The following is a 20,857-nucleotide window of genomic DNA, read 5'->3' on the forward strand; positions in this document are numbered from 1 at the left end:
AAATGCCACTATTCCACTGTGGATCGATACTGTCCAGTCATATATTGACAAATGTTATTTGGTTTAAAAAAAAAAAAAGAAAGACCTATTTTTGCAAAACACCTTAGTTACAATTATTTATTGGACACTGGCATCAAATTTATCACCGCATCTGTAAACCAGTGATGGGCAACAAGCAACCCCCCACCTGTGTCCCCAACCTCCTTCCTGCTGTGCAGTAAGATTAATTTGCCGTAGCTTGTAACACACATTTAATATACCTAATGAAAAGTTGCCATAGACACAGAACAGCACAACATGTTCGCCTTCTTGAGACAACAAAGTATTGGTGTGGGTCGTACAATTAAATAGATATATAATTTTTTTTTATTTTGTTAAAAGGAACACAGTATTTAGCAACCCTGATCTGCTGTACTTCCTTCCTTCCTCTTCTCACATTGTGGTTTGTTGTATTAGGAACTGGCTGTTCTAGAACTGAATCACTGCAGCTGGAACAGAGAAGTGCGAGATACAAACCTGACCGTGGAAAATCCCCAGGACCCTGGCCCTGGAGGAGCAGTCAATAGATTGCTATGGGCAGATCTTGTTCCGTCTCACACTATGGACCATAGTGACCGCTGACCCTTACTCACAAAAGGGGTTTAGCAAGAGGAATATTGTCCTCAAGTGACAGTGTCTTGTTCAGGTCTATGGATTAATCATTTACACAAGTTAGCCTACTAAAAATAAAAACAGTGAACAGCAGATAACATTCAAACACGTCTTAAACGATGACTTATGCCTGTTTATTTAGTAAGAGTTTCTTATATAATGCGCACACATTACAGAGAATATTAGTCGTTTACTTCAGTCCCTGTTCAGTCTATATTCCCTACCATGGACACACATACACACTAGGGTTAATTTCAGAAGCCAATTTACCTACCAGTATGCCTACGGAGTGTGGGAGTAAAAATCACAAACACTGGTGAAAACATACAAACTCCACACATAGGGATTTACTTACGAAGCCTGGCGGGGTTGGACATGAAATTTTAAAACGGCACTTGCAGTCAGTGTAAAGCCCGGCGTGCTATACACTAACCGCGAGAGGAGTTTTAAATTTTCACCTGCAACCCACCGGGAAGCTTCCTATATAAAGCCCCTAGTGAGGGAAGAACTTGGTGCGGTGAGGCAGTAATGCAAGTCACTATGCGGCCCCACTAATAATATTCTAGTATATAATATTCCTGCAGTTTCTAGTATAGTATGTATCCGGAATGGTATCGAAATACCGGCTATAGCCGCCAGTTCAAAACCCGAACACGGCAGCCCGACAGGAGGAGATCCCGACAAGGGAAGGTAAGTACTCTCACCCTGCCCTCTCTCCCTGATAACCCTCCCTTTGTGCAGCCTAACCCTAACCTCCCCAGGCAGGGGTGCCTGACCCTAATGCCCCTCAGCGGTGCCCTAAACCTAAACCTCCCGTGGGGGGGGGGGGGGGTGCCTAACCCTAATCCCCCCTCTCCGCAGCTAGCCCTAACACTCCCGGGGGGTGCCTAAACCTAATTTTGCCCCCGGGGGTGCCTAAACCCCACCGGCAAGATCACTACACCCCCATGTATCCATAGAAATACCAGTACTGCCTATATAGAAGAAAAATGTACACAGACAGACCTAGCCCAAGCAAACCATACACCAATATTCCAGCTGAAAGGATGGACAAAGGTTTAATGTACAGCTTTTCTACGTGGCCCACGTTCTACCACGTACACGTCCAACTCTCATCTCCTGGTAGGGATCGTCGGTCCCTATGGCTGTTGATTCTAAGCCCTGTCGCAGGCAGTAATCCCTGCTTTTTCGAATTAAACACCAAGGTTATGCAGTTAATTGAGCACAACACTTCCGAGTACATAAACCCGGCCTAATCCTTTCCTACTGCAGTCATTTTTCCAATTTCCACTTCAGTCAATGAATAACGCTGGCAGCTACTCAAATTGGCTCAAAGCGAATTATTTAAGTTTATGTAAAAGGCAATTCACCCATTTCTATAACAAAAGCCCATTCCAGGTTTGTCAATAGCAGCGTTATAGTCGCTAGCGAAATCAATGGGAAGCGTTGTCACACTAGATGCGAAGAACCTGCTTAATGTCCGAGCGCGGGAATTGGCATGTTATGGCGCTTGCCCACACTGTGATATTTTTGGAACTGCTTCGGTTCGCTGGTAGCAAGCAGATGTAAAGGAGTGGGCTGTTAGAGGACAAATGCCCTATTCTTCACTACAAAAAATATATTTTATATATAAATATATTTATTTAAAAACAGAACCGGTAACGTGCATCATGGAACAGGGGATTTTTGTTGAAGGTTGAATAACTTTCTTTTTTTTTTTTTTTACTCCCAGTTCTCCTTTTATTTTACAGCCAAGTTGCACAAGTCTTCCATCGTCAGAGGCGCAATATAAACAGAGACAATTTAAAAAAAAAGAAACAAAAAACTTTGGTACAAACATTTGTCCGTAGGGGGGTATAGTGGGTGTGTGTGTGTATTTTTTTATTGCCCGTAAATTACACTTGGCATTGTTGAATTTGTAATGGGGGCTCCCTAAAAATAATATTTAAAAAAAAAAAAAAGGACCCTGAAACTATTAATTTGTAATAATTAAAGATGAGCAGTTCAGTTCATCCAAATTAGCGCAAGTTCGGATCTATCTTATTGGCTACCCAAAACGTGTGACAGCCAGATAGCCAATAAGATGCCATTTTTGAGATCTAGACATAGATTTAAATTTACTAAAGTGAGTTTTTAAAAGTGGAGATGATGCCCATAGCAACCAATCAGATTCTAGCTATTATCTTCTAGAAGGTGGTAGTTAAATGTTAAGTAGAATCTGATTGGTTGCTATGGCCAACATCTCCACTTCTAAAAAAAAAAATCTCACTTTGTTAAATATAACCCATAGAGTAAAACCGAACCGCTCATCTCTAGTAATAATATTCAACATATGGAGGAATAGTATTGTAGCTTCTCAGGGAGACTCTGCTACTCCAGCTCACAAGTAGATAGGTTAATAGGGGGGTGGGGAATATTTTATTTTTAAATATACAGCAAAGAGTGATGTTTTTTTCTAAAGTGGAAATTTAATGTCATTTTACAGAAGTATATGGATATATTCTCTAAAGGACACTATGGACATTGCAATTAGAGGGTTCAAACCATGGGATGTACAGTCACGCACACACGGTTGTACAGTACACAGATCACAAGGATGCAGCACATGGAGGAGAGAGACAATAGAAGGATAGATATAACTGATCATTAAACACAGGTGGTCAGGTAAAAGGACTGCCAGGTAGAACACAACCCGGGCACGGATTTCACCTTACGTCACACACATGGAGAGAATGAAACAGTTTCTTTGTTGATCGTCCCAGACCAGAAACTAAGCTGGCAAATGTACAGAGGGAGGTGATGCATAGTTGTGCCTAAGATGGGTATATGCCCATAAAGGAGGAGAGAGGATGTCACGCTGACCTCTGCTCGCAGATAATGCTCAGTGGCCTATTCACTAAACAATAAAGTCAATGCGCTGGAAGACACACAGCAGTGCAGAGGGGCCACGTGGGAAAAGGTGGCCAGTTGTGTCACCGGTTACACCTTGATGATGAACCATTGCCAAATGTCACCGTTGGTAGCGCCGGAATCACAGTCTTCTGCCTGCAATGGTTTTTAAATAAGTGTTTTTTGCCGAGAATATGGGGGGGGTCATAAGACGCCCTGTGTGGTTGGAGTTTTACCCATGATCTTTTTGGAACACTCCAGCAGGGCGTTGTGTATGTCCTTCGCACAAGAGATCTGGGACTTGATCATGCTGAGATACTGGGTGTAAGGCAGGCTCTCTGTCTGGACGGCATCTGGTTTGGTAGCTGTAGGCACAAGAGTGGGGGAGTGCTTTGCACTGTCGTAGCTCTGAGATAGACACTCGTAGGCGAGTCGCTAGGGGAGGGGATAAGGGAGAGGGTCAGCACACAGCACGTACCCATTGTCCTCAGCCAAGCCCCTGTGATTCCATTCCAATACTGCCTACCCCACCTCTGACTTCCTGCAGTCACAGCCCCCTCACATTACTCCCCTGCAGCCTCCGCACTTCAATTCCCTCCTTCTGTAAGCAAAGAATCCCAAGTATGTCCCACATATCCGCCTGAGCCTGGTACATTATATTAACTACAGCTGTACAAGACTTTACTGGAATAGGACTTATGGGGGTTTTTTTTAAATCAAAGATAGTGAAATCACTGGCTCCTAATTCATACACTTACATTCCTAACATTCACTGCTAGCACAGCTTCCAGTTTGGCTGAACAAAATATATACAGCCAGCACAGAGGCAAACTGGATTCAGAAGAGTGTGATGAAAGCTTTGTTTGGGGAAAGAGTGAGCCTGTAACTACCAATAAAGATTTTACATTGACGTATAGCCATTTCCTTTATGTGGTACGCTCATTTGTAAATATCACGTCGTGAGGTAACTCTTGTGGCATCCACTACCTGGCCTGTGCTATAGCCCTCTATATATTAATAAACGCAGTAAAGACCTATATAAAACAGGGGCTTCCATAGTAATAAAGTGGTTATGATATTCTGCACAAATGAACGAGCAGCGAGACATTACTCACCAAGCAGAGCTCCAGCTGGTCACACAGGGCATAGAATTCCTCCAAGCTCTTATCAAACCTCTGAACTGGGAGATCAGCAATCTTCCTGTAAGAGAGAGAGAGAGAGAGAGAGAGAGAGAGAGAGAGAGAGAGAGAGAGAGAGAGAGAGAGAGAGAGAGAGAGAGAGAGAGAGGAGATGGGTCATGAGCGTTGTGCATGGAGCATTCTTCCTGCATGAGAAAGAAGATACAAGAAACAACTTCTGACCCATGCAGCTCTCTCAGTGTGTGAGGAAGGGAATGGACAAGAGGTGCGACGTACCCCACACAGTTCTCTCCGTGTGTGAGGAAGGGAATGGACAAGAGGTGCGATGTAGCCCACACAGCTCTCTCCGTGTGCGAGGAAGGGAATGGACAAGAGGTGCAACGTACCCCACACAGTTCTCTCAGTGTGTGAGGAAGGGATTGGACAAGAGGTGCGACGTAGCCCACACAGCTCTCTCCGTGTGTGAGGAAGGGAATGGACAAGAGGTGCAACGTACCCCACACAGTTCTCTCAGTGTGTGAGGAAGGGATTGGACAAGAGGTGCGACGTAGCCCACACAGCTCTCTCCGTGTGTGAGGAAGGGAATGGACAAGAGGTGCGACGTAGCCCACACAGCTCTCTCCGTGTGTGAGGAAGGGAATGGACAAGAGGTGTGACGTAGCCCACACAGTTCTCTCCGTGTGTGAGGAAGGGAATGGACAAGAGGTGTGACGTACCCCACACAGTTCTCTCCGTGTGTGAGGAAGGGAATGGACAAGAGGTGCGACGTAGCCCACACAGTTCTCTCCGTGTGTGAGGAAGGGAATGGACAAGAGGTCAGCCATGCCCCACGCAGCTCTCTCCCTGGGGCAGATGTACGACCGAAGCTCTGAACAGTGATAAATTGCAGAGTCATAAAATACCAACCAATCAGCTCCTGTCATTTTTTAAACACAGCCCGTAACATGGCAGTTAGGAGCTGATTGGCTGGTAGTTTATCACTTTTAATTGTATCACTTACCAGAGCTTAGTATATCTCCCCCACAGTGTGAGGAAGGGAATGGACAGGAAGCGAACTGTGACCCATATAGTTCTTTCTCTGTGTAGGGAAGGGCATGGAAAAGACATGAGCCTTAACCCACACAGCTCATTCCCTGTATGAGGAAGGGAATGGACAATAGATGAGCTGTGTCCTATGTAGCTCTCTCCCTGTGTATAGAAGGGAATGGACAATAGATGAGCTGTGGCCTATATAGCTCTCTCCCTGTGTGTAGAAGGGAATGGACAATAGATGAGCTGTGGCCTATGTAGCTCTCTCCCTGTGTGTAGAAGGGAATGGACAATAGATGAGCTGTGGCCTATGTAGCTCTCTCCCTGTGTGTAGAAGGGAATGGACAATAGATGAGCTGTGGCCTATGTAGCTCTCTCCCTGTATGAGGAAGGGAATGGACAATAGATGAGCTGTGGCCTATGTAGCTCTCTCCCTGTGTGTAGAAGGGAATGGACAATAGATGAGCTGTGGCCTATGTAGCTCTCTCCCTTGTATAGAAGGGAATGGACAATAGATGAGCTGTGGCCTATGTAGTTCTCTCCCTTGTATAGAAGGGAATGGACAATAGAAGAGCTGTGGCCTATGTAGCTCTCTCCCTGTGTGTAGAAGGGAATGGACAATAGATGAGCTGTGGCCTATGTAGCTCTCTCCCTGTGTGTAGAAGGGAATGGACAAAACATGAGCAGTACTTATAAAAGAATGGACAAGATGTGATCCATAACCAATGCAACTATCTCCCTGTAAGAGGAAGGGAATGGACAGGAGATGAGCTGAGGCCTATGTAGCTCTCGCCCTGTAACAAGAAGGGAATGGACAAGAGGTGACCCACACAGCTGTCCCTGGATGGGGGAGGGTGCGGTTGGTAGCACTAGGAACACTTGGCCGAATTCCGCAGGCGAAACATGCAAAATGGCGTTACCTTTGGTGGAAAGCGGCAAATATTTCATAGAGCGGTTTACATTTTTCCGAACTATAAACTACGAAGCACCTCTATATCCAGAACAGATTAGTGGACTTCCCAAACATGGGGCTATTCGAAACCCTCAATCTCTCAACATCTGCTGGCATTAAGGGAACTACATTGCCACATAAAGATGCAGCAACACTGCTCAATTTCTGTATTTGCGTTCACTAGCGAGAAGTGAAAATGAAGAAAACAGGGACAATACAGCCGATGATTCAGCTTGTGCTTCTCCTGTACAGAGACACCGGAGACAATACCCCTTTTCCAATATACTCCTCCACAGGTCTCAGCCTTGTCACATTCAGGGCAACCAATAGCAAGTGCAGACACTTTAGAGTATGCAGGGGCAACATGTGTTTAAGATTATAACACAGAACAGGGAAAGCATGGAATTAAGTTGGTCAGTCTGGCTGTGGCGTAGAGGCACCAGTTACTCGGACTGAAACAAACAGCCTGGTCTGATGCAAACAAATATCCTATTGCACAATCGGCCAAGATACAAAGGTTCATCAGTTCATCAGAAAACTGGCTATTAAGTCAGTGTAACCAGTAATCTATTCATCCAGGAAGCACACGCTAATCAGTAACTGGTAATCAGACGAGATATTTCCACCTGACAGACTATGTGCTATGGCTCATCCAGAGAACCTGGGTGCTGACAAATGACAGTGTAGTACAGGGGGTTCCCAACCACGGTCCTCAAGGCACACCAACAGTCCAGGTTTTAGGGATAGCCATACTTGAGCACAGGTGAATTAATTAGTGCCTCAGTTATTTTGATTAAACCATCTGTGCACAATCACTAAAACCAGGACTGTTAGTGTTCCTTGAGGACCGAGGTTGGGAATCACTGGTGTAGTAGGACCAACATAAAATGCTTTGAGACTCAGAGTACAGGGAAAAAACTGCGGAGGCTTAAGGCAGTTACACACTATACAATACACCAGTGTTAGCTAACCTTGACACTCCAGCTGTTGTGGAACTATATATCCCAGCATGCCCTGCCACAGTTTTAGCATGCCCTAATAGCAAAACTGTAGCAGTGCATGCTGGGTTATGTAGTTCCATAACAGCTGGAGTGTCAAGGTTAGCCAACACTGCAATACACTGTGCAATCCCGGGACTATCGACCAAGCTGCACGACCATTGTATAGTGTGTACACCCAATCTATTGTTCACACACGTCGTTCATCGCATCGTCCCATCGGATGCCCTACACGTCAGATGGGACGATACCACGGACGACGCGGGGTTGTTACATTAGGCATGTATCGATATATTGAGTCGTACGGTGGATCGTGTATTGTGTAAGACGATGGGATATCGTTGAAGCACTGCGTTGCACCATCATTCAGCTTTCGGCAAGTTATGGGTATCAGTTATTATAATGTTTAGAATTCCTTGTAAAACGAACACCTAACTGCAAATAGGTGCATAAAAATAAAATAAATGAATGAGTACTGATCCGCACTGAGCCTAAAGGGGGCCATAAACGGGACGATTGTTAACACTATTTTGGCAGTTTCTACAGGTTGGACAGACCAATCGTTTGCAAATCGTTGTATTTTGAGTCTTCTGTGACCCCGATGCGCGTCCCTGCCGTCGTCTAGTTGGATCGCAGATCAGATGGTTTTGCAGAGTGATCTCAACTGATCGTGTACGATGTGACACACTTCTATGCATCTTATCCTATGATCTTACTGAACAATCGTACACCATTTGACCACATCTTATGAAGAATTTCAAGGGAAATCGTACAACTGATCTTACCAATTTTGAATCTCACCGTGTATGGGGGCCTTTAGCATAATACAGTAATAACTATGGTGGTATATAATAATTAACAGTTACCTATATAGCACAGCATCTTCTGTTACGCTTTATAATTGGGAAAAAAACAACAGTAATAAAACAAGACTGGGTAATGACAGAGAGGAAAGAGGGCCCTGCTCAAAAACTTACAATCTATGGGAATATAGAATAGATATAATTGTTTTAATGAATTGACAGTACAGAAGGACAATATCACATTACACTATAGAGCCATTAATGAAATATGTCCCTTCACAGAGCTACGTAGTGGTGTGGAAGCCTGTGGTGCCCTTTTCTAAGGGGTTCCGCCAGGCAGTCTGCTATCCTTCTCAGACAATCTGCCACCATAATACAGGTTTATACATAATGGCCCCAGAAACACATCACAACAGACGATATTCCACCCAGAGTTGTGACTGTAAGACAAAGGTTTCCTTTGGACAGCAGACAATCCCACCGATGGATGCCGTCTATTTTGCAATAAGCGACGTAGCCGATGTAAATAAAATGCCAATCGCCTGAAGGTCTGAAGGTAAAATGATCTTTTAAAGATTTATGAATGTTATCAGCATTTATTGCTGCATTTTATGACGAGCAGGGCTTTATTGGACTAAATGGCATGACAATAAAGGAAGCTATGCCAGTTTTAAAACAGGAACTCAGAGCTGCTGTAAATACGCAAAGGGATATGGGACAGAGAATATTGTGACTTCTTCAGAGTTACTGACGCGCATTTGCTAAATGGTCACTTAAGCAACAACTGGGTAGAGTTCCTTAAACTTCTAGAAAAAAAAAAAAAAAAAAAGGAGAAGTGATGGTGTTGCCTATAGCAACCAGATTCTAGCTATCATTTATTGGTGTGGTGCTGGTATGTTCTCCCCGTGTCCAAAAACATAGCAGTAGGTTAATTGTTTTTTGACAAAACAGAGCCTAGTGTGTGTGTGTGTATACATCATGTGGTAATGTACATAATATAGTGTTCCCGCTAGGCCATTTACGCAGGCACTGCGCCCTGCTGGATTTGTAAGCACTGTAATGAACTATGCCCTTAAGGCGGTAGCCCACTAAAACAGCCGTCCCCACCTGCGAGCTGCAGTGTCCTGCGGGGGGGAGTGAGTGAATAGATGCCGTGCGCATATTCACACTGCATGGAGAACTTGGGGACAGCAAGCATCTCCTACAGTGATGAAAAGGGGGTGCAACTCAAGGGCACGCCCTTTTCTGAGTGACCACGCCCCCTGCATGCCCTAGCATGAAGACTAACATAGATTTTAAACTCCACTGGGGCAGGGACTGATGTGAATGACCAAATATTCTCTGTGAAGCACTAAGGAATATCTGTGCAGTATATAAATAACTTAATAAATACATTGGTTACAGTCTATAAAACGATAGCCAGAGTGATTGGCTGCTATGAGCAACATCTCCACTTCTCCTTTCTAGAAGTTTTAGTACATCTATCCCTTTAACTTTAGAATGTGGATGAGCTGCTGGGACAACCCTAAACCACTGACCTAGTTATATATCACAGCGTTTATGCTGCTAAAAGCAGATTTAAATACTTCAATCTGGCTACGGTTTGCCGGCTGACTGCTCTGATGCAAAACAAGGTGCGCTGTTCACTTCCTTTCTATTGGGTTCATTAGTCTGTGGCGCCACCTTATGGAGGGATCAGAGCACGCAGCTCCACCGCAAGAAGCGTAATAATAATGTACAATAATTGCCCCACCAACCCAGAGCGGCCAGTAAAAATAAACAATAATTGCAACTGAACTGTTTTAATTATTATAATGAGCCTCCTTCTTGAGAAACCAGATTAGTGTTCTACATTGCATGTATACTATTTTTTTTTAATTAAAATGACTACTTATATGAGGGCTTCTCGTCTGCTATAAAAATTGAGGGACAGGTATGAAAGTGTCGCCAACAGGTAAATGCAGAAAAGTGCTGTATCAGAGATTCTAGCTGTCATTTTCTTATATATTTACTTAAAGTAAAGGGACCGGGAGTCAAAGATTATATGTACATGCACTGATCCCTTTACTAGGTACACCTGCTCTTTAATGCAAATACCTAATCAGTCAATCATATGGCAGCAACTCAACGCCTAAAAACACGCAGCTACGGTCTGGCTGTGCAATTGTTCAGAACATACAGCAGAATGGAGAAGAAATATGATCTAAGTGACATAGACCATGAAATGATTGTTGCTGGTGGTATAAGTATCTCAGGAGCTGCTAATCTCCTGAGATTTCCATGGAGAAGGGTATCTCTGAAGCATGTGGTACCTTGTGCCTACAGCTATTGTCTATCCCAACTCTCCCCTCTTAAATCTATCGTCAAAGTTGCTGCTAGTCTCATCCTGTCGCGCAACTCAAGCTCTCCCTCACAGTCCTAATTCATGCACTCTTGCCTCATCTCTTCCTAGTTCACCTCTCACAGGCAGGGCCCTTCACTGACCACGTCTCCAGTGCTCCTCCATTCAAATCAGCAACTCTGAATCCTATCTGCCCTCCCCAGGGAACTAAGCCACTGTCTCCTATGGTTATGATCTGTCACTCAGTAGCATAGATATCTCAATGTGTGATTTATTTTTATTTTTTTCCCCCTGTACTCTCTGCTGGAATATATTGTATTATTTGCATGCTCTTTTGTATTTTGCCTGTATGGTGCCACAGACACCTTGCGGTGCCATAAGTCATTATTAATATAGTAGCAACGGGTGCCACTGTAATTCTGGTATTTGGCAAGGAAAACCACTCAAATGCAGAAGAACATAAAAACACAACATAGAAAGCTTTTACACGTGTTTAACTTTTAAAAAGAGTCATTCAAAACCGATCTCTGCTTATTGGCACATACCCAGTGGAATTCCTATTTGAGATTTTAGATTTGTGGATTAGTGAAGAAAAATCCACCTGAGGAGATGGACAGCTCTATGACACAAGCAAGCGGAGACCTTGGCAAAAAGAGAATTTCCTGCTCAGGCGAGGGCACCATCTAGAACAGAGGGGCACAACCTGTGGATTGAGAACCCAGAGGTCTCAGAATCCTTCCTTGAACCCCCATTTATCAGACATACAACACGTATGTTTTTGAGGACCATAAGAGGCTGCTGATACCTGCTAGTCCCATAAAATACATCTTACAAAAGGCACACATCTCGCCATATTTGCCCAAGAACTAGAAATATAGTAATAAGAGAATTTCCGTTTCTGAAAACTATACGATCCTAGAATCTCGGGTAATATGAAGAGTAGGCAAAGTGCAGGGGCAAGCTATGCTCCCCCTGAGTTTTGCAACCCAGATAGGAAACACTGAAAAAGTCTCTCTAATGAGGGGCCAAGCCTGGAACACCGCATTCATAATCTCAGGTTTACTCCTAGACAGTTAGAGATTTCAGGTCGCTCAGTCTAGTGAACAGCGGTGTCCAGTATAAACATATATGCCTTTAGTGTAGGAAGTCTAAAGCTTCATGACAGACTGGTGACACTGCAATGCATCCCTTTGTGTAGGTAACACATCCAAATACTTACTGCCCATTGTCAATATTGGTGTTTTGGGCCAGGTTCAGGGCTGCAATTTTCATCAGATTCTGTGAAGGAAAAAAAAAACCCTGTAATAAATCAGACTTGTCGGGGTATAAAAGGTATAATACAGATAGCACAGTACCAATAATACAATGCTGATAGGGCCCAGATCTTGTAAAAGGAATAAGGAAAGTGGTCACATGATTGAAATAAAATGCAATGATTAGATATTATATAATTATACAGGTATCACAAAGTACACACTATACAGCCTATCCCCGCGTGGTGCCACCTCCCCCAGCCAATCCCCGCACGGCCCAGCTGCTATCCTGAACCAGCACTGCCCATAACCCCCTCCTTGCCCCCCCCCCCCCAGTACTGCCCTAGCTGCTATCTACCCTGGCCCCCTCTATACACCCAGCACTACCTGCCCCTAACCTCCTCCTTGCCCGCAGTACTGCCCCAGCTGCTATCTACCCTCACCTCCTCCCTACCCCAAGTACTGCTTGCCGCTAAGCCCCACCGTGCCCCCAAGTACTGCGGCAGCTGCTAAAACAAGAGATATGGTAAGAACTTACCTTTGTTATCTCTGTTTCTACGAAGTCCATAGGGTCCACAGGGTTGACCTTGGGGTATAGGTTGGGAACCAAATCCGGGCACCACGCAGTTAAAGCTTTTAGCTCCCAAAGGCCGGAGGAGGAGAAAAAAAGAGAGAAAACTGGAACACTCGATAACCATACTCACAGAAATGGGAGACGGAAAACCGGTGACCAGTCACACAGCCCATTTGAAGCCAGGTGCGTCAGGGCGGGCGCCCTGTGGACCCTATGGACTTCGTAGAAACAGAGATAACAAAGGTAAGTTCTTACCATATCTCTTGTTTTCTACTTCAGGGTCCATAGGGGGTCCACAGGGTTGACCTTGGGGATGTCCCAAAGCAGTTCAACCAAGGGAGGGGACGCTCCTGTGCTGAGAGGAGAATCCGCCGCCAAAAAGGAAGCATCCTGAGAGGCAAAGGAAAACAATGCCTAGAACCTTAAAAAGGTGTGGACAGAAGACCACGTGGCCACCTAGCAAGGCAAAACAGCCAAGGCGCCACAGCGAGCCACCCACGAGGGTTACATGGCCCGAGAAAAAACAAGCAGCAACAACAGAAAGGCCTACCCGTCCAGCCAACATATGGCCATAGGTCGGCCATCCTTTCCTGTTAAAACCAGAAATCTCAGACCACCAATAAGGAGTCCGATTTCCGTCAGGAACTTGAATGGATCACATAAATCCACAGAGGCCGGACCACAGTCAATGAGGCCACACCAGCCGAGAGGACTGGGGACTGAATGGCCGCACCATAAGTTCCAGAATAATATGGAACCTGAAAATCACTAAGAAGAAACACAGGGTGAGAGCAACTCACACCCTGACAAGATGCCCTCCAGAAGAGGGAGCCACATGAGAACGCTCCCAATTCCGACACTCACCTGGTTGATATAAACTCCCTGATAGAAAGAGAGAAAGCCAAAGCAATAGACCATGTAATGGCTATCACAACCAGCGGTTCCATTAACTTTCCCCGGAGTTAACGAAGAACCACTCCTAACTCCCAAGGAGTCCCTAGGGAGGACAAATGGAGGCATAATCCAGAAAACACTCCAAAGGATGAACTGGATATCAGAGCGGAGCAATTCCATAACCTAATCATACTGACAGTGTAGAGATCTGCACTGTCAGGAAGGCCAGGCCGAGGGTGAAACCCAAGCCAGCCGGAAGGAATGCCAGAATATCTGGAAATCCTGGACACCAGAGGATCGCATCGATAGGTATAATACCATAAGAATGATGGCTGCCACAGTTTGTGGTAGGTCCCAGCAAAAGCTGATCCATGTGCTCCAATCATTCCAACGATGACAAAGCCATGGAAGCCGTAAGACCACTGTAGGGACGTAGTCAAAGACAAACAACCCAGGTCCAAGGCAAACCCCAGGACTCTGAGACAACAGGTCTGGGTAGTGAAGCATCAGGAATGGAGTATCGATGGAGAGACTCCGAAAAACCAAGTACCCCTGACATCTGGGGCAATCAGGAGCCACCAGCAGGAAAGCATCTCTGTCTCGATTGAAACACTTCCCTCGAGGAAGAATGGAGACTGGAGAACACAGGTACGCAAATTGGAAGAACCCCTTCACCGACAAAGAGTCACTGAAGGTTGCTTCAGAATCCCCAGAGTTGGACTGTAACACCATAGTGTGATAGAGTCAGAAGGCCATGAGTGTCACCTCAGGAGGGCTCCCCCCCCCCTGCTCACCAGGAGATGAAACCTCTCTTGGGGAAGAGACTAGTCCCCGGGATGCACGTCGTAACGGCTGAGGACTCCCGCTTCCCAATGGAGAGCACCTGAAATGAACACTGTTGAGATGGTCGGGAGGAGACCCTCAGACAATGTCCGAATGTATGACATACCTGACATTGCCACCCAACGAACAGTATTGCTAAAAAGGAAGCTACTGTTCTGACCCTGTCGGACTGAACTTTTTCAGGTTCACCGGGAAACAAGGGCTATGCCAGAGTGAAGGCCCCAAGACAGGCTAAAGTTCCAACAAGTTAATTGACAGGGTGGAATCGACAGACATCCAATTGCACTGAAATGGATGCGAACCAGACACTGTCCTTAGCAAAGAATACCCTGGACGAGATGGTCATAGTCACCCGAAAAGGGACAGACTTGCCTCCGGGGAGAGCAGCATCATTTGAACAGTGATCAGACAGAAAAAAACTTGTTCCATCTGGAGATAAGCCAATTATGGAAAGGCCTGGAATGGAACTAAGCCCATTCCACCCTTCCAAAGGCAGACACTGAATAGTGGACCATGCATCCCAGAGTGCAAAGACATATGTCGACTGCGCAGACATCCATGTACTCCTAATGGAAGAGTGGAGATGCCGTCTTACGCCAGAAGAATTCTCAGATTCTGAGAATCCAGCAAGGCTCCTAGGTGAAGAATACCCAGAGAGGGATGCAGGGAGGACTTTTTCCCCATTGATTAAACTTCTGCACCCTGAAGAAGCCACAGTCAACCTGACCCGGCTGTAAAGTACCCCGGTGATCCTGCTAAGAGCAGGAGGCCATCCAGGTACAGGAGCATTGGGATATACTGAACAGAAGAACTGTCAGAAAATCCAAAACGCTGGTAAACCCCTGTGGGGCTGAGAACAGTCCCAACAGGCAGAGCCCGAAAACCGTAAGTGCTGTGATACAGCAAACCTCAGTCCATGCTGAGGCAAGGTCTCTGTAAGTGCCCGTAGGCACGCGTCCTGTATATCCAGTGATACCATAAAGTCCCCAGGTTCCAAACATAGTATGATGGAGCATAGGGATTGCCTCCTGAGCCCAGGTAGCTTTAGGAACTGGTTCAGGGAATTGAGACAGAGAATAGGCCAAAGAGGACCATTCAGCCACCGCACCAGAAAGAAAGCAGAACAACCAGTCCCTCGCTGAGAAACTGGGGATGGCCCAATTAGCTCCGCTTAGCCCAACAACTGTATAGCTTTCTGGATTCGTAAGGCCCTGTTCGGGTCCGAATAAGGGCCTGCGTACCATCACATGGAAATAGGCCGCCTGAGCAAAGAGAGGGTGTACCCTCCCTCCTACCCACGTAGCCGCGGCAACTAGACACTAGTACCGGGCGAACTGAGAAAATCGCCATCTCCCAGTGGTAGGCCTGTCTCGTCATGCTGACGATATATCCGTAGGTTCAGAAGCAGGATCGGCTGGCAGTCCAGGCCTGCTCGGTTGAAGAAACAGACCTCTAGGCTGACCCAGAGGACAAAAAGACTTAATAGACTTAGTCTGAGGCCCTGTAGTGGGCATAGCTGAAGGCGGGAAATTTGTACTGCCACTGTCAAGGTCAGGACCCAACAAGATCTACCCTATAGATGGTATCTGCACCTCTGCATTCCCAGAGCGCAGCCATAGGGTATTACGGAGGATACCGTCGCAGCCGGAACTCTGAAAGTTAGGAGACTGGTATCCAATATAGGCATGTCCACCTATGACAACTGCATATATTACATGAGCGACCAAATACATTTGAACCCCAGACGTGTTGGTGGGGAAAAAACATTACAAATGCATCAGCTCAGTATGCAATAGTATTAACCAACCATGCTATAGCCATGGTAGGATGGGTAACAACCCCTGAAAGCGAGTATACTGATTTCAGGCAGAGTTACCACCTACGGATAAGAAGAATCCGACCACGCAGGAATGGGAGGCGTAGTAACGTCTGTAATCAGACGAGTAACACGCCCATCCACCCCAGGAGGGGCTCGTGATGACCCTCAGGGAATTTGGGACAGGAGGCCAAACACTGTTGTAACACCTCCTATCTGGCAACAGCCAGAGTCCCGCCATGCGATCCCCCCGCTAGTCAGCAACAGGGAACCAGAAGGCACGCAATACTGAGGGTGTATGATACAGGTGCAGGTCAACATTCACTCTAACCAGAATGGACCTGCCACCAGCCCAAAGCAGGGATAATAATACTTGAAATAGGCTTCCCCCCGTGTAAGAGGGAAAGAGCCCAAAACAGTATCCAGTTCACGCAGAGCCAAATGGGAAGTAACCACAGGGCGTCAACCACGCCAATTTGCGTTTCGTAGAAAACGACATCCACCTAGGGTGGCCGTGGGAATCCCTGCAAGGGGAATGACAGACTATGATGGCACCAGGGGGATTTCATATACTGCGAAAACCCCCTGCAGGGAGCGGTAGTCTGTGTCACAGGGGAAGAGTGCAAGAAACTGCGAGATACCCTGAGATGAAAAGGGCATTATGGTGAAGTAACCCCCAGGTGAGGTACAACAATGGGGCCCACCCGGCGATCCGCAATTGAGAGGATCCCGAGAAAACAAACCTACCAAGGGGGTCGTGAAAGGGGCCGGCACCAGATGACGCCACACACAGAACCCTTTATGAAACAAATCCTCCGCACTAACACCTGCAGCACATGACTTGCAGAATAGCAAAAATGGGTGCAGTATAACGCTCTATCTCCTGGTCAAACATAGCTGACCAATCTTGGCGGAAATATCAAGCAGTGCTATACTGGTCCTGACTGATGCTAAAATTAGCCGCAGGGACCCATTTTCAGCGTATGCAACACACAGTTCCAACGAAAATGTGGCAACGTGCAGCACGCAACAGTATGTGACAAACCTCACAAATAGTGTTCCCTCTAGCTCCGGCGGCAGGCAGGGCGCCGGAGCTTGAGAGGGCAATGTTGTGCGCGCGCGTCCGAAAAGGGGGGGTGGTTACGAAAAGGGGCGTGTCTATAAGACGCGTCCCCCTTTTCGTCATACTTGGGGGCGTGCCCGGCGCTTACGGACATGCCGGGCAGCCCCCAAGCGCTGCAGAAAGGGAGAATAGACGCCGGGCGCATGCGCCCGGCGTCTATTCCCTGGCGGTGACCGGGTCACCGCATGTTTGTCCACCCGCGGGACACTGCGTCCCGCGGGTGAGAACGGCTCCCGCAGGCTGTTAGGGCAGGGCGCTTTTTGCCCTCCTCCTGGAGGGCAGGGTGCTTTTTGCCCTCCAGAAGGAGGGCAGGGCGCCGCGCCCCGCTAAAACAGCCTAGCGGGAACACTACACAAATATCAACGAGTATATAAATGTGAGGTCTCAGAACCACCCTAAGTACAGCTGTATTAGGGCAGATAAGGAAAAGGGATAGATATACACTGACAGGTGAGAGAATTAAATACAGACAGTCAGCACTAGCATAAGTCACATACCATGCAGATATATACATATATACATAAACATGTCATATAATATACTGCACTATTACACTGCATTCAACTTACCCAGATTCAGTGTCTGGGAAGGCTACAGCGCTGTGTACACTGACCGGATGGTGAGGTACGCAGGGGGACTGGACTCACTGCCATCTCCGGAGCTCTGCTGCTGCACCACAAGAAAATGGCCGCTGGAGACCTCAGAAGAAGCGTGGCCCGCGGAGGAAGCAGCTCAGCGACGCCAGACTATACATACTGAAAGGCGCGCTGAGCTGAGGGGAGGAGCCGCTGTAACAGGGAAAGCTTCCTCCCCTGGCCGGCTATTAACCTCCCGGGACGCCGGCTCCCAGCGCCGATCAGTAAGTCCCTGGTGGTCTAGTGGACACACGGGGTATGGGGGGCCCGCCGCCACTGCCGGCGCCTCCGGTCTGTCCCCGGAGACCGGAGGCACAGGACTGCAAGCGGTGATCCGCGACCTTACCTGCTCCCCGTGGATCCGGCAGCAGTCCTGGGCGCCCGCAGAGTCCGGCTAGTACAGACTCTGGGGTCCCGCTGAGATCCCCAGATCTGTACTGGCGTCTCAGCGCCGGCGGGGTGACGGAGCGGCAGCTTAGACGTCCTATGGACAGTCCGACGCTGCCGCTCTGAAAGTCCAAAGTAAAAATAAAAAAAAACTCTGTACTTAGAAAAAATAAAGCTTAGGGGCTGCTAATCAGCTCCCCACTGCACTAAACGGTGACCCGACTCCGGCCGGGCACAACTTAAACTGAGGTGCCTCTGGCTGGGGGTGGGGTTATAGGGAGAGTGGACCCAAGTGCATCCTGGGAGCTAAAAGCTTTAACTGCGTGGTGCCCGGATTTGGTTCCCAGCCTATACCCCAAGGTCAACCCTGTGGACCCTATGGACCCTGAAATAGAAATACCATTGCCCATCCCTACCCCCGGCACTGCCTGCCCCTAGCCCCCTCCTTGCCCCCCAGCACTGTTGCAACAACTGTCTGCACTTACCCAGCCCTGCCTGCCTTTACTCCCCTATAGCTGCAGCTCTACCCCAACTTCTTCCTGCCTTTACCCCCAACAATATACCCCCCCACCCCCAGCACTGTCCCAACTGGTGCCTGCCCTCAACTCCCATAAGTGACAGGACCCAGAAAAAGTGGTGTAGGACCCCAATTTTTTTAAAGTGAGGGGGTCACCCACAATTTTTTTTGCTCAGCGCGATCACTGATAAGTAATGAAGTCCAGCCAGACAGGCAGAAGTGACGAAACGCGTTGAGGACGTGGAGACCCCCGCTACCTGACTTCACTACTCTCTCAGATAAGCCTATTGAACTTTTATCGAATGTAATTACCCATTTTTATGTGTGTTTTGTATGTTCATATGCAATAAATTATTTTAAAGTTACTATACTATGAGAGTGTGTTCTCTCTCCCCCTGCCAATAACAGTACCTGAAGCAAGGTGCCACCTGAACAGGCTGTCTGCTCTGAGTGGATCAAAAGACCATGCACTATATGCCTATTGCATAGGTTGATACGGTATGCAATTTTTATTTGTGCAGCGTGCTGTGGGTTTATTAACTTTATTACACTATATGGCGCTTGTTCTCACCTTTTTCATTACATAAACATTTAGACTGTACAGCAAAGGTCCGTCTGGAGAACATTGAGCTGCAACCTCTGAGAAAGACACCTGGACAGAATTCCGCTGAGGTTTAGCACTGATACCAGTATCTTTGTATTAATAATAATAAATATATAAGCATACATGCCCAATACCCGGCAGCACTCCTTCAGTCATCACTATGAATGCTCTGGACAGATAACAGTTGGCCACTCACATTAGTCCCTGCCCCAGTGGAGCTACAATCTAAGGGCCTGATTCAAACCCGGTCGCAAGCGCTGAGTGGTCGCAACCAGGTCGATGGTGGCCCAGAGAGCATGTGCGAGACCCGTTGGTGAGTGACAGCACGCCCTCTTTGGTGGGAGGGCCGGGGGGGTGGCTGCCCAGACAGAGGTGTTCCCATGAGAACGCCTACCATTTGGGGGCGGCCCCACTGACATCACAAGGCTCTGGGGCTTGCGGCCACGAGACCCTACCACAAGGGTCTCGTCACAAGCGCGATGGTCTTGACCATCATCCTGGCTGCTTGCATTAGCTGTGGGTGGCAACCCACAGCAATGCGAGTGGCCAGGAGGCCGCTCCATAACAAAAAAAAAAAAAAAAAGACGCCCTGACTCAGAGCGAGCGCTCTGTCGGAGCGTCCGGCTCTGAATCAGGGCCTAAGTTCCCTACCGCATGCTCACATACACACACTAGGGTTAATTTTTGTTGGGAGCCAATTAACCTGCACCAATATATTTTTGGAGTATGGGAGGAAACTGGAGTAAACCCACACAAGCACAGGGAGAATATACAAACTCCACACAGTTAGGGCCGTAGTGGGAATCGAACCCATGACCTCAGTACTGTGAGGCATATAAAATAGACAGATATAGATAGCTAGATATAGATACTCAGCTCCAAAAAACTTAAAATAAGTCCTCAACTTTAGATAAAAGTAAATAATGCTGGCACTGGACCAACAGGTTTACATGAAATAGTAATTTGCCAGATACACCACCACACCACTAGAAGGATATATAATAGATTCCAACACAGAGTTAATATCCCGTACGCATACCATAGACCCCAGTGGAGTGTCCTCCTGCCCTCACTGTGGCCCCTCACACCTCCTATACCTACCTGCAGACTCTCCTTCAGTTGGGGGATGAGCATCCTATATCTCTGCACCGGGTCGAAGTCCTGCTGTTGCTGCGGGAGACCGAGCTGCTGCTGTCCTCCCCCGGGGCCGAGTTGGGGTCCTGGGGCCACACCGCCCGCGGTGGGCTGAGGAGGACCCACAGCCTGGTTCATGGGCGCCGCCATTGTGTGACCACCTCCGTTCCGTACAGCTGAGTGAGAAGGAGGAGACCACGTGACCCGGCGTTCCGTACAGCTGAGTGAGGAGGAGGAGACCACGTGACCCGGTGGGAGGCGCAGGCAGGGATCCA

General features: G+C 47.3%; 1 protein-coding gene across 1 annotated transcript; it reads right to left on the reverse strand.

Moving 5' to 3' along the window:
* Window positions 1–763: 763 nt before the first annotated feature.
* Window positions 764–20,822, reverse strand: MED29 (mediator complex subunit 29). The gene is made up of 4 exons (XM_088477019.1): window positions 20,550–20,822; window positions 12,022–12,080; window positions 4,656–4,740; window positions 764–3,975 (listed from the first exon to the last, which is right to left on the reverse strand). The coding sequence occupies exons 1-4, from the start codon at window positions 20,730–20,732 to the stop codon at window positions 3,745–3,747; spliced, it is 558 nt and encodes a 185-aa protein (XP_088333145.1). The 5' UTR covers window positions 20,733–20,822; the 3' UTR covers window positions 764–3,744.
* Window positions 20,823–20,857: the final 35 nt, after the last annotated feature.

Source organism: Taudactylus pleione, unplaced genomic scaffold (genome assembly GCF_031769625.1).
Source record: "Taudactylus pleione unplaced genomic scaffold, aTauple2 ptg000199l, whole genome shotgun sequence".
Classification (NCBI taxonomy): domain Eukaryota; kingdom Metazoa; phylum Chordata; class Amphibia; order Anura; family Myobatrachidae; genus Taudactylus; species Taudactylus pleione.